Below are 11,573 nucleotides of genomic sequence, written 5' to 3' on the forward strand. Positions count from 1 at the left end.
TAACTGTGAAAATGTTTCTCCAACACAGCTGAGCAGTCTTCACTATCTCAGCTCACTGTGTGCCATCACTAGGACTTCTTAGCCTTATACTAGGTGAAATAAAAGAATCACTAAACTCATTAACCAACATTACATTAATTCCACATGAAGACCTTTTCCATGTGTATTATATTATCTTGAATCTGTTTCTTCCAAAATTTCTCATATTACTGAGAAAACAGGAGCCAAACAGCAGATAGAACATATTCATTAACATCGTGTAGCTCTCAACATTTTCCTAGTCATATGTTATGAAAGGCTTACCCAATAAAACAAGTTTTTCAGACAACCCTTTTGTTTTTATATTCTAACCTGTTAGGTTAATAATCAATATGAGGGCTTGTATATAAGCTAGAAACAAAATAATATATTTACAAATCATATACTACAATTAGACTGCCCACTTACTGTAATTTACAAAATTGCTTAGGCCACCAGCTGGCAGGTAACTAAAAAATCATTAAGCAAACAAGAAAGATTTAACAAATAAATGGAAACTAAACACTACAATACGAAAGCTGTTTGGGTAGTGTGCCTCACACATTCTCTCTTGGTGTTAAATGTCACAGTGCAACTTACCATTCTAAAACACTCATGTTTCTGTTAGTAATGTTATTAGTCTCTTCAGAGGGCTTTCCTGTCAGCTCTATCTATGCCCCTAACTCAATGTTTCCTTTTATGAGACATGCAGTATATACGTCTTCAGGTATGAAAGGTATTAACATAGACAAATAAACACTGGTAACGTGCGACACATACAATTATAAATAATTCTAAGGATTTGCATACAAAACGTCTCTCGGGACGCTCCCTGGGGGATTCCTGCAGGATATTTCTGAACTGGATACGACACCGGGTCCCCTGCTTCTCTACCCGGCTGGCACACTAACCGGGCCACGGGACACAGTAACCGGACCGGACCAGACCGGACCGCCCTCTTCACCACGAGCTCTAAGACACCGGAAACGATTTGTTTCCGCCTCCAGTGCAGTTTCTTCAGTCTTCAGAAACTCCACGCGTCTACAAATAAAGCAAGCAGACACGAAGCGGAGAGTTTCTCGCGTGTAAATAGAAACGCCCGTCTGGCCAGGATCGCAATTACGAGCCCTTTGTCACATAAAACTTTCGCCAGGAGCGTTTCCTGCTGCATTCAGTTTGATCAAATGATGTCAGTTTTACAACCCAGCGTTTATTCATAAAACGAGCTAAACCGCGTCAAATTCTCTAAAGCTGGGAACTCTCCCCTTTACCTTTCAGTCTGGGACTAACTTCTGCCTAATTATTTGCAGCTCACCGCATATAAAAATCCACATATATCTTAGATTTCCTAAAACTGATTTTGTATCGAGGAAAATTAGAAATACCTGATTCCCTCGTGTGCCGCTCCTCTGATGTGACATCATGCAGGTGTGCCCCAGACACGCTGACCACAGTCACACGAATGACCTTTGCCCTGATTAGGGCTCCTGTCACATGACCGAGGTCGGTTGTTTCTCGTTCCCTGCGCCCCCCCCTACCCTCTCCGGACGTCACAGTCTTGAGTTGATAGTAGCTGGACAGGTTTGCTGTTGTGGGAACAGTACAGCGGACAGGGATAGGAGCGGCCGGAGAGCCAGTGAGTACCATATTTTGATTTGTACCTCGTTACTTCACGGTGCACAGGTGCCGAGCGAGAAGGGGCAGTTACTTTGCGCATACCCGAGTAAAAGACCCTGTACAGTACGGTACCGTGGTTTGTGGTGAGGCAATCCGTGCGTGGTCACATTGAACCCGCTGCGGGGGCTGGGGGGGCCGCCCGAGCGCTGACCGGTGGAAACGGTAGGGGTTTTCTCTCCTGAAAGGGTTAAAGCAATACTGCCCGGCTAATGAGAGAGCGAAGGGTCAAGACTGCTCCTGGCAGCTGCGGCCCTCGCGTACTCGCCTCTCGGACAGCCGAGGTCCACAGTCACCTCTCCTGGCTGTCACGCTCATCGCTGGTTCTTACTTGGAGTTTTGATTCAATCTCATTTACTCTGTATTAAAGCTTTGAGCCAGTGTTTCGGTCTCTCTTAGCTCACGGGCTTGCAGGATGAATCCTTGGACACACAACATTCCGTTTGAAAAGCCAGATCTTCAGGCAGCAAATATTTTTGCTTCAAAATCGTTGTGGGTTGTATTTGGCAGGTGTATGAATTGGAGAGGGGTTCTGCTGTCCCCAGTGCTGTGTGTTCAGCTGGAGTTCAGAGTGCCTTATCAAAGACTCTTGCCTTCCAGGAGATGTGGTAATGTTTGCTTTAATGTCTTCAAGAAGCAGGGAAAGAGAAAAGGCTATTCGATTTATTTTTGATCACAGAATGTTTTTTTTGTCAGCAGTGTTTGCCAACTTTTTGTCTTGTGTGCTTTTGAAGCTGCACCTCCCCACCTGAGAGTGCCTGTGTTTCAAGACAGGTGACAGAGTCTTTGGAGGAAATCTGTGCTTCAGCATGGACGGAGCAAGGGACTGTGTGTGAGTGTGCGTGTGTGAACGAGTGCTGGTTAGGTGGGTGAGAGTGCAGATCTGGATGCTGCATTTGGCTCTTCTGCTGACGCCAGCGCCTGGGTTCACAGACGGTGGTGGCGAAATTGCTGGGCACACTCTCCTGGCCTCAGGACTGTCTTGAGAAATTAGGAGGCCTGGGGTCAAACCTACAATGGGGGTTTATTATGTGAAATTGAGCTCAGCCTCCTTGCTGAGCTCGGATTGGTCAGGGCTGTGTGGTACCAGTTCTGTCCGCTGGAGCTGTGCAGGAGGAGCACATGGACATGTGGCACCCGTCTGCACGGAGCTGGTGCAGCCAGTACCGTATCTTCTCTACAGCATCAACAGCTGACAGACCTGGGAGAAGAGGTTGACTGGTCCCGTTCGGATTCGGTCAGTTTTTCATTAAGATCTTGGTGAGGGAGCCAGGAGGGAGTCTGTGCCTCTAGAGGGCCATAGTAATTAAGTCCTGGGTATTTTCAATTGGCCTGATGTAATACCAATGATGTAATCTGTAGTGGCTCTGAGGTACATTGTGTTTAAAGCATTGTCTCTTTTGTATGGAGGTGAAGAGTTAAAAGTGTATCACAGCCCCAACCAGACTTTCTGTGGCACTGCCAGTAATGTCAGTCACATGGCAATTGCCCTGATTTTAAGTGGGGGGGAAAAATGTTCCTCAATTGAATGGAAATGGCAAAGGAAAACTATGTGTGGTTGTCCTTGTTGTGGTGGCCCACAGTCCTATTTAATCTGAGAATAGTAATGGCTGTGTGGTGGTGTGTTATTAACACTGGTAACTGGCTCTCAGGTCAGGCCAGGCACTGCTGCAGAGCCCAGGGAGCTGTGATACAGAATTGGGGGATGATGTAATCTTGGGGGGGGGGTCAAGGGCATTGTATAGTGTGAGTGGATAATAAACCAACCAATAATCTAATCAATCCACAAGTTAATGAGTCAGCAGCATGTTGATGGTGTTGCCAGTAAGTAATCCCTTTTTCTTCTCATTAGTGTGTTTTATGTTTTGTCATGCTGTGTCTGAATGTGTTATGTGTTTGTTCATTATAAATTACATCAGGTCTTGAATTTAATCATTTCCTCCCTCAATGTTTCAAATATTAAACATGCTGCTAGGTGTTTGCCCCAGGTTGCCTTCTGTCCTGTGCTGGACTAGCCTTTAGGTTGCATTTGGCTGAAGGTCTGTTGTGTATGTGTGTGAATAGAGGCATTTGTTAGTGTCTGGCGCTTCTGGGATTTATTTAATTTATTGCTTTGAGAAGCCACCTTTAAAGGCGCTATATAAAATTACGTTTATCATTATTATCAGGTTTATCCTGACTGGGGTGTTCTCTCACCCACATACTTCACATAATGCCTGAGAGGGGTTGAAAGTGCACGACGCAGAGAGACTGGGTGACAGGCTGGAGAAACTCCAGGGGGGAGAAACAGGAACTTGCTGTACGCTGCCGTTTCATAACACAGGGGGATTGAGAAAGAAGGATAAGAAAGGAGAAATAATCTGGGAAAAGAGGAGTAGAGAGTGACAACATTATACAGGAAGTCACTCCTGTATTTAGCATTTTCTTGTATTTCTGAGATGAAAACTGGCATAAAAGAATCAAGCTATAGAATGCCACACAAGTCATTAGGTAATTTAAAAGTTCCTGCATATGACTAAAATGTTGTTTTGATATTGTAAATGTAATTTATTTGACCGCTATAGAATTGATTTCGCCACAGCAGGAATGATTTCGTAAGCACTGATCACAGAGTTAGAGTGAGGGGCGATAAGGAGAAAAACTTTCAGATTGAGCACAAAAGCCAAACATTGATATTTTCACTGATCAGGAGGGGGTGTAAGTGGCAGGGAGGGGCTGTTTGGGGAAGAGCGGGGGCAGTTAAAATACTTTCCCACAAAGGGAGGGAGGAGTGCAAGAGGTGGGGAGGGACGGAACAAGAGTGTTGCTCAATAAAGTCGACTGATCAATGCTGACATCACTGCATTGAGGTGAAAGGACACAGCAGAGCTGGAAGAGAGCAGCAGAGACAGCTGTTAGAACAGCTACAGAGACTCGTCTGTGAGCACAGTGACTGACCAGGCAGGATCATAGCAAAGAAGCACTGAGTGAAGGTACTGTTTCACTGAACTGGGCCTCTGATCAGCTCCTGTTCATTGTATTGCTGCTGTGTTCATTCTGTCCACACTTCATAAAATACAGATTTTTAATCTGTTCTAAGTCGGTGATTTAAATATGAGCTCGAGGTTGTGGGGCAAGAGATGGGAACAGAATCTGCTTTTCTGGCTGTGATTAATGTTATCCGGAAATTCCACTCAGTGTCCAGAGCACTCTGGTGCCGTGTTGGCATCAGCACAGGGAGCTGAAGATACTGATCCCCAGCATCTGAGACATAAAGACTGGGGGTGTCTACTGAGTCTACCGGGATTGTCAGACTGTGAGTTGAGGGCAAGTCTCAGTAGAACGTACTGTGGTCTTGTTCCAGTGGTGGTGTTCAGCAGCAGAACAATTTTAGAACTGGCAATTGTCAGCCAAGAGCTCCCTCTAGTGGTAATTATTTGCTTTTGCACCGTGATGTGTGAGAGCCGTTTCGTGTGAACAAAGGGCTTGACTCAGCTTAGTACCCATCCTGTTCAGAACCTCCAGACAGTTCTGACATTAATCCATCATAGGCCTGCTCCTGGAGCACAGGGGCAGTAATGTTTCATTCTTTTTCAAAGAGGAGATCTTTGTCCTCTGATGGCAGAAGCGACATGCTGGTTCACTCCTGTCTGTGTGTTGCAGGTGAGGTTGCCGTGTGAGTGAAGATGGAGTACGCTATGAAATCTCTCAGCCTCCTTTCCACCAAGTCCCTCTCCAGGTAAGGGCCAATTACCAGTGTCTTGCAGGCCTCACAGCTTGCTGCTGTCATGATTTTTCATGATCATCTGCATTATTAGGTTTTTAGTCAAGGGGTTTATTCAAAGCAACTGGCAGAAAATGCTTACAGTACTTTTAAAGCTATTTAACCATGTTGTCTGCTGCCTTGCTTGGTGTTTGTATTGTAATAAGATTTTTGGCTGTCTGCAATTTTTCAGTCTGCAATTTCAGCTGATTTGTAGTCGTCGGCGCAGTTGTACGACTCCCTCCCTCTCTCCGCAGGTGTGTCTCTGCCAGCGCCTCCATGACCCAGCAGCTGCTCGCAGGCCCGGCAGCCCGGCCCAGGCCCTTCCGGGTCGCCAGCGCCGACCGCAGTGTGAAGAAAGGCATCATGGCAGATGGGCTGCGGGACCTCCTGGACAAGGTGTGTGCTGGAGACGCGCAGCTGCTCTGTGATGCTGTGTGTTTGCCTGTGTGTATGTCCCTTAATCCCCCGGAGCCTGTCTGTCCACCGGCCGGCCTGTCCGGCTAATCCAGGTGTCTGTCTCCAGGTGAGAGACGCCCTGCACATGCCCTGCGTGAGCGCGCTAGTGCTGGATGAGGATGGGACAGTGGTGGACACAGAGGAGTTCTTCCAGACTCTGGAGGACAACACGGTGTTCATGGCCCTGGATAAGGGGGAGAAGTGGACACCTGCACAGGTGAGAAAGGCTGATATAACACAAGCAGAGCCGAAGTCCTCATTTCCAGCCCTTAACAGCAGCTGTTTCTTCTGATTTTCACTACTCTGGAAGTCTTTTTGCTTTAGTTACTTCCATAATTAACGTTGCTTTTCTTGAACTGCACACTTGGCGACCAAGTCTCAGTTCTGTCTTCTCTCTCACATTTGTCTGTCTCTTCTTCTCAGAGTGGTCACACCCGGCTGCAGCTCTCAGACCGCCCCAAGCGCAGGAAAGATGTGGCGCGTATCACCTTTGACCTCTACAAGTCAAACCCACGCGATTTCATTGGCTGCCTGAACGTGAAGGCCACTCTGTATGGGATGTACTCGATCTCCTATGACCTGCGCTGCCATGGGGCCAAGAAGATGTTGAAGTGAGTGAGAGAGGCAGAGTGGAAGACAGATTGACAGGGACTAAAAGCAGTTGCAGGAAAGAGAGAGAAATTGAGGTGGAGGTGGGAAGAGTGATTGGTAGAGATACAGAGGTGTGTGTTTTTCAATGACTTGCCATTAAATTATTGTCACCTGGCTCGATCTGGTCAGGTCTCAGAAAGTCTGGTCAAGATCAGTGTGGGGATGGGCAACCACTAAGAGAACCCCTGGGGACCACTGATGTTAATGTTGTTTTTGGGACATTACTGCCCAGTGTGACCAGGGACACTGCTGTAGGAGGTTCTGTCCTTTGGTCAGTAAAGATCTCATGTCTGTTGAGTAAGGGTGCTCTGGCTAAATTCCACTGTGGGCTGGACAGTCTGGCCTCACTGAAGCTCCCTCTTAATTCAGCTAGTGCACATCTGCTGCTGTCTCAGCAGGGGGAGCTGCTCCTCGGTGATGGACCAAGCACATTGTGGTCCTTAGAATGAAAAGTACTATTTAGAAATCGGTATTTTGTTTAAATCAAGAAAGAATTCATATCGAAGGGCTACAAGGGCCCTGCTGAATTTACACTAAAAAGCCAGTCACTCTGTTATGCATTAAACATAAATATCAAGGCTGCTCTTAAACCAATATTAAAATATTAAATGTTTCTGAACATGTCATTAGGCCGACAGTGTGTTTTGGAGTTGGAGATGATGCTTTAATAAAACTGTGGAATATACAAGCCATGGAAACTCGGGTATCCATTAATAAAACATTTATATATGGGAGCAATTTGGCTTTTGTTAATCTTACATTCAGTCATTATGAGGGGTCAGATGCTATTCAGGTGATAAAAGTTTGGTTATGTCGAATTTATAAAGGCAATCCCTTGTCTATTTAGTTACCCAAGAGTGACGTTGCTTGTATTTTTTATGTGCTTAAAAGTACAGTAATATAATACTGCCCTTTTAATCTGAGGTTATTCTCTTTGATCATTCAGCTAAACCTTTTTGCTATCTAGGCCCTGAGGATTATCCTGTTTTTTTGAAGTGGTGCAGGAGGAGCACTTTATGTGCTTAGACAAGCTCCTCCCTCTCCGGCCATTCTGCTCCACACCTAAGAGCATCAGGAGCAGAATGCCTTTGTGCAAATCTGTCTTCATGCTGTTTCACATCGAGGGTGAACTGGAGCATCATTTTGATAATGCATTTAAATCAAAAGGTCAAACAGTAGTTCCACATTTACAGGTGTGATCTGCAATGTAAAAAATAGTTTTTGTGCAGGACCGGAAGGGTTAGACTGCAGACATTAACGATGAATCTGACTTTTTCTGCTCAGAGAGGCCCTCAGATGGACGCTCTTCGTCATGCAGGCCACAGGACATGTCCTGCTGGGCACCTCTTGTTACATGCAGCAGCTACTGGATGAGGAGGAAATAGAGGCTGTATCTAAGGAGCCTGTTGCCCCACCCAAGCATGTGCAGACCATCCAATGGAGGAAGACAGGGGTGTGACCTCAGAGGAGTGCGCAGACGTACACAAGACATGGGATTGAATGCAGTGACTTGGGGGTGGAGCTCCGTTGAGGAATCCTGTTACCAGGCAACACAATGCAGCTCTGTCCTGATGAAGGATGATGTCACAGACTTGCTGTTGGGAACCTGGGGCTTGTGTTTCAGTACCAGACTAGCTTCATACTTCAATGCTGTATATTTATCTCTGCCTTCCTTGTCTGCGGTGTGTAGGGTGTGTTTTTGCATGAATGTGCAGTTTGGGGCAGAGATAGTATAGGAGGTGTGTTTGGGGGGTGTTTAACAGAATTAGGAATTTTTACAAATTCCTGGTACCATTTATTTGCTTGTTGTATTCAGAAATTGAGACTCAAGCTTAATTTCATATACATAGATTTTTGTCTCTAGTATATGTTATTTGGTGGTATCTGTTTATGAATTAAGATGTTGCACCTGCAGCAGTGCTGTTTAATTAATTAAGAAAACATCCAGCTGTATATATATTTATATTAATCTGATTGTTCTCAGAACTCACTGCATGGCATCTGCAGCTGTCCTCAGCTGGCGATTTACACTCTTTCACAAGAAAGCTTTCCTGCCTCTGTACTGTGTGGGTTTGTGTCCTGGCAGCTGATTTATGTCTTTCCAAAATGTGGGCTACTCTGCAGATGTGAGACTTATGTTTTATCACTTTGGTCTTAATAGTTCTGAGGACAGCAGTTTAAACTCCCATTGCCCAGCAGTTGGAGCCGCTCCAGGTTTTGCTCCTTGTGGTTTCCTTTGCAAAGAGTGTTTCATGCTTGATCTAATGAGAAAACGAAAATAATAAAATAGAAATATGGATTACTTTGTAATAGGTAGAGGGTAATTCCACTGTAAAAAGACAGTAAAAACACAAAGTGTTATACATGAATAAAGCTCCACAGCAGGAATTTATCTTTCTGCTTTTCAGTGTGGAAAGCTGTGAACCCTCTACTTGTTCCTTTGCTGGCAACCCTCCCCACTCGAATACCTTCTGTCAGTACAGTGTGTCCAGCTGCACGCAGCCAGGGGGCAGAGCACTGTCTGAGCTTCAGCTGGGGAGCAGCCTGCCTGCAATTGCTTTGCGGATGCAGCCCTGTGCCCTTGGGGGGTTCGGTCTGTTCTCCTTTTCCAGTGTCTGGTGGTGGTTTTCACTGCGATGTGTCGCTCAGCGCTCACTCACAGTCACAGCAGAGCTTCCCAGTCCAACACGCACCCTCACATCTGTTTCTTCCCCCGCTGCCTTCACACAGCAGAGCTGCAGGCGCATCATGGAGATGCACAGAGCACTCGTGGTCCTGCAGGGAGTCCGCTGGTGCCACACAGGAGCTGGAGTAGCGAGGGGAGAAGAAAGGGGGGCACATTTAAAGACTGCAGTTCAGAGCTTGTAGTTTTCATTTTTACATGGAAAACAAATGCAGATCCTTCATCCTGCTTATGACTTTTATTTATGTTTTTTATAACGATTACTGTCAGTGGATCCCTTCTGCATTTAAGCTAAACTGCTCTGCTTGAGTGGATCTGAGCATCATGCAGGTTCTGAAGGAGCTAACACTTTTGCACAGAAAGAGACTTTGAATTGTGATGGTCATACACTTGCTGTGGTGACATGAAATGGGACAATTCCACTGTGTTGTTGATGAAGCATTCTGACACTGAAGGGCTCTAGTGGTGCAGGGCTGCTGTGCAAAGTCTTAGAGAGCCCTGTCCTCCAGTCTGCACATAAAGCTGCTCAGTGAGGGCAGGAGAGTTTGCATTCCTACTGTTGGGGTATCTAGGACAAGGACAGGGCTCATGTCAAAGTGTAAAAACTTTTATCCTGCCCTGGTGTGTGTCACTGATCTGCCTGATTTCTTTTGGCCTGGTAGTGGAGTATGTTGGGCTTCTGTCTCGGTGTTGCAGTTGGTGGTTGCGTGTGTGGAGGGCTGGGACTGGAAGGCATTGCAAGAGCAGCCTCCTCACCAGGAATCCTAATGCATAAGCTAACCAGAAGTTTTGTCAGTAGGAAAAATATTAAAAAAAACTGTTTATAGATAAGCAATGGGTGTTTTAAGTATAGTTGTGTGAGATGAGCTGATGTATTGCAAAATGTGGAAAGCATGATATACACCTGATCTGTCTCAGGCAGACCATGATTTAATAAATGGTCAATCCATTAATGTAAATATAATGAATATGTGAGCTGGAGAGTAGAGAAGCTCTATTCCTCTTCCCTGGAGAGCACAGCACTGCAGGCTGTATAGGGTCCTGAAACTCCTCTGAATCCAGTGTAAAAGGGTTAGGTTGATAAATGATTTAGTTCAGTGGTTAAAGGTCTAAAAGGCAACATTTATAAAAGCTTAAATTTATAAATATATTGGCAACTCAATGCTGAAGCATGCTTTCAGATTTATAATGTAAAAATGTACATCTCTCATGGACTTTTTGCATAATGGCTCACAATACAGTGATCAGGATGTCACTAACTCTGGTGTCCAGCAGCTTCAATTCCTGCATTTCCAGAGCAAATCTCCTGTCCTCTATCAGTCGCCTGCAGGAGTCCAAGGTCTGGCGTCTGTGATATAATCTGGCTAATGCTGAAAGCCATGTTGCAGCACTCTTTGAGGCATGCATATGTTCGTATGTACAGATGGGGAAACTCCACGCCTCAGGGTGTGGAACAGTCTTCTATTTACTGCATTAATGCCAGAGATCGTTTAATGTTCCTTTGTGCACGTGATAGCTTTAATGGATACCAGGAAGCCCGATGCCCTGTGCTGGCAGTACTGTCATTGCTTTAGAGGTGTGGGTGTCAGCCTGTGTTGGGCAGGGGACCCAGAGTGTCTGCTCTCTGAATGAGCTGTTCCTCTTTTATTTAACGTCTTTCTCACTTCTTTAGTTGTGTTATAGCTACAGTATGCCTGTAAACCTTAAAGTAAAATTATAATCTCCTGTTACTGTTTGTACTGCAATAAAAATACATGTAAATTCAATCAATCACATCCAGTCCTTTTCTTTTCTACTTGGAAAGGCAACTGCACATTTGTTTTTTCCCATAACCATTTTTTCACGTATTTCAGACAATGCAAATTCTGGGAGAGACTCAGTCTGGCTCGCCCATCATGTCGGCTTGTCTCCCATCTTCAGATCCATGCTGTCCTGACGGAGGCAGTCTGCTTTAATGCGAGTGAGGTTTATCCTGTCCTGGCTGCTGGGCAGGGCATTGGTGCCCTTAAAGAAAGGCAGATGTGGTTGGAGTGCGGCTGTGCTTCAGGAGTCTTTATGCTGGCACAGGAGTGTCAGACGTTTGATTACATTATGTAATGTTGCCCCTTGCAATTTAATCTCTATAATTTAATATAAGTGATGTTTCTTTTTTCACTGCCTCCCCTATGGTCTAACGTTGTTACTTCTGCCACTGCTTCCCGCGGAAATGATAGCCTTCGGAGCTGCAATTGGGTTTCCATGTGGCCGATTAGGAAACGGAAAACAAAAGGACATTGGAGTGGGAGGGTGAGAGCGAGGGAAAGGGGGAGCTGAGATTGGAGGGACGGGAATGTAATTCCACTTTTT

At 45.5% G+C, this 11,573-nt stretch overlaps 1 protein-coding gene across 2 annotated transcripts; it reads left to right on the forward strand.

The window, feature by feature from the left end:
• Positions 1 to 1,580: 1,580 nt before the first annotated feature.
• Positions 1,581 to 10,993, forward strand: cidec (cell death inducing DFFA like effector c). Of its 2 annotated transcripts, none has more exons than XM_088917773.1 (6): positions 1,581 to 1,654; positions 5,335 to 5,410; positions 5,692 to 5,833; positions 5,961 to 6,110; positions 6,317 to 6,504; positions 7,829 to 10,993. In XM_088917773.1, the coding sequence occupies exons 2-6, from the start codon at positions 5,358 to 5,360 to the stop codon at positions 8,001 to 8,003; spliced, it is 708 nt and encodes a 235-aa protein (XP_088773899.1). In that variant the 5' UTR covers positions 1,581 to 1,654; positions 5,335 to 5,357; the 3' UTR covers positions 8,004 to 10,993. The 2 variants fall into 2 exon arrangements, with proteins under 2 accessions (XP_088773899.1, XP_088773900.1); XM_088917774.1 differs by lacking the exon at positions 1,581 to 1,654 and adding an exon at positions 4,651 to 4,664.
• The last annotated feature ends 580 nt before the right edge of the window (positions 10,994 to 11,573 follow it).

This window comes from Atractosteus spatula, chromosome 5, assembly GCF_055471065.1.
Source record: "Atractosteus spatula isolate fAtrSpa1 chromosome 5, fAtrSpa1.hap1, whole genome shotgun sequence".
NCBI lineage: Eukaryota > Metazoa > Chordata > Actinopteri > Semionotiformes > Lepisosteidae > Atractosteus > Atractosteus spatula.

What these genes read in the sequence shown, in the direction of transcription:
- cidec (XM_088917773.1), top strand. Translation starts at nt 5,358, where the DNA reads ATGGAGTACGCTATGAAATCTCTCAGCCTCCTTTCCACCAAGTCCCTC. An exon ending in AGAAGTGGACACCTGCACAG is followed by an intron (nt 6,111 to 6,316) that starts GTGAGAAAGGCT and finishes TCTTCTTCTCAG; the next exon opens with AGTGGTCACACCCGGCTGCA. An exon ending in GGGGCCAAGAAGATGTTGAA is followed by an intron (nt 6,505 to 7,828) that starts GTGAGTGAGAGA and finishes TTTTCTGCTCAG; the next exon opens with AGAGGCCCTCAGATGGACGC.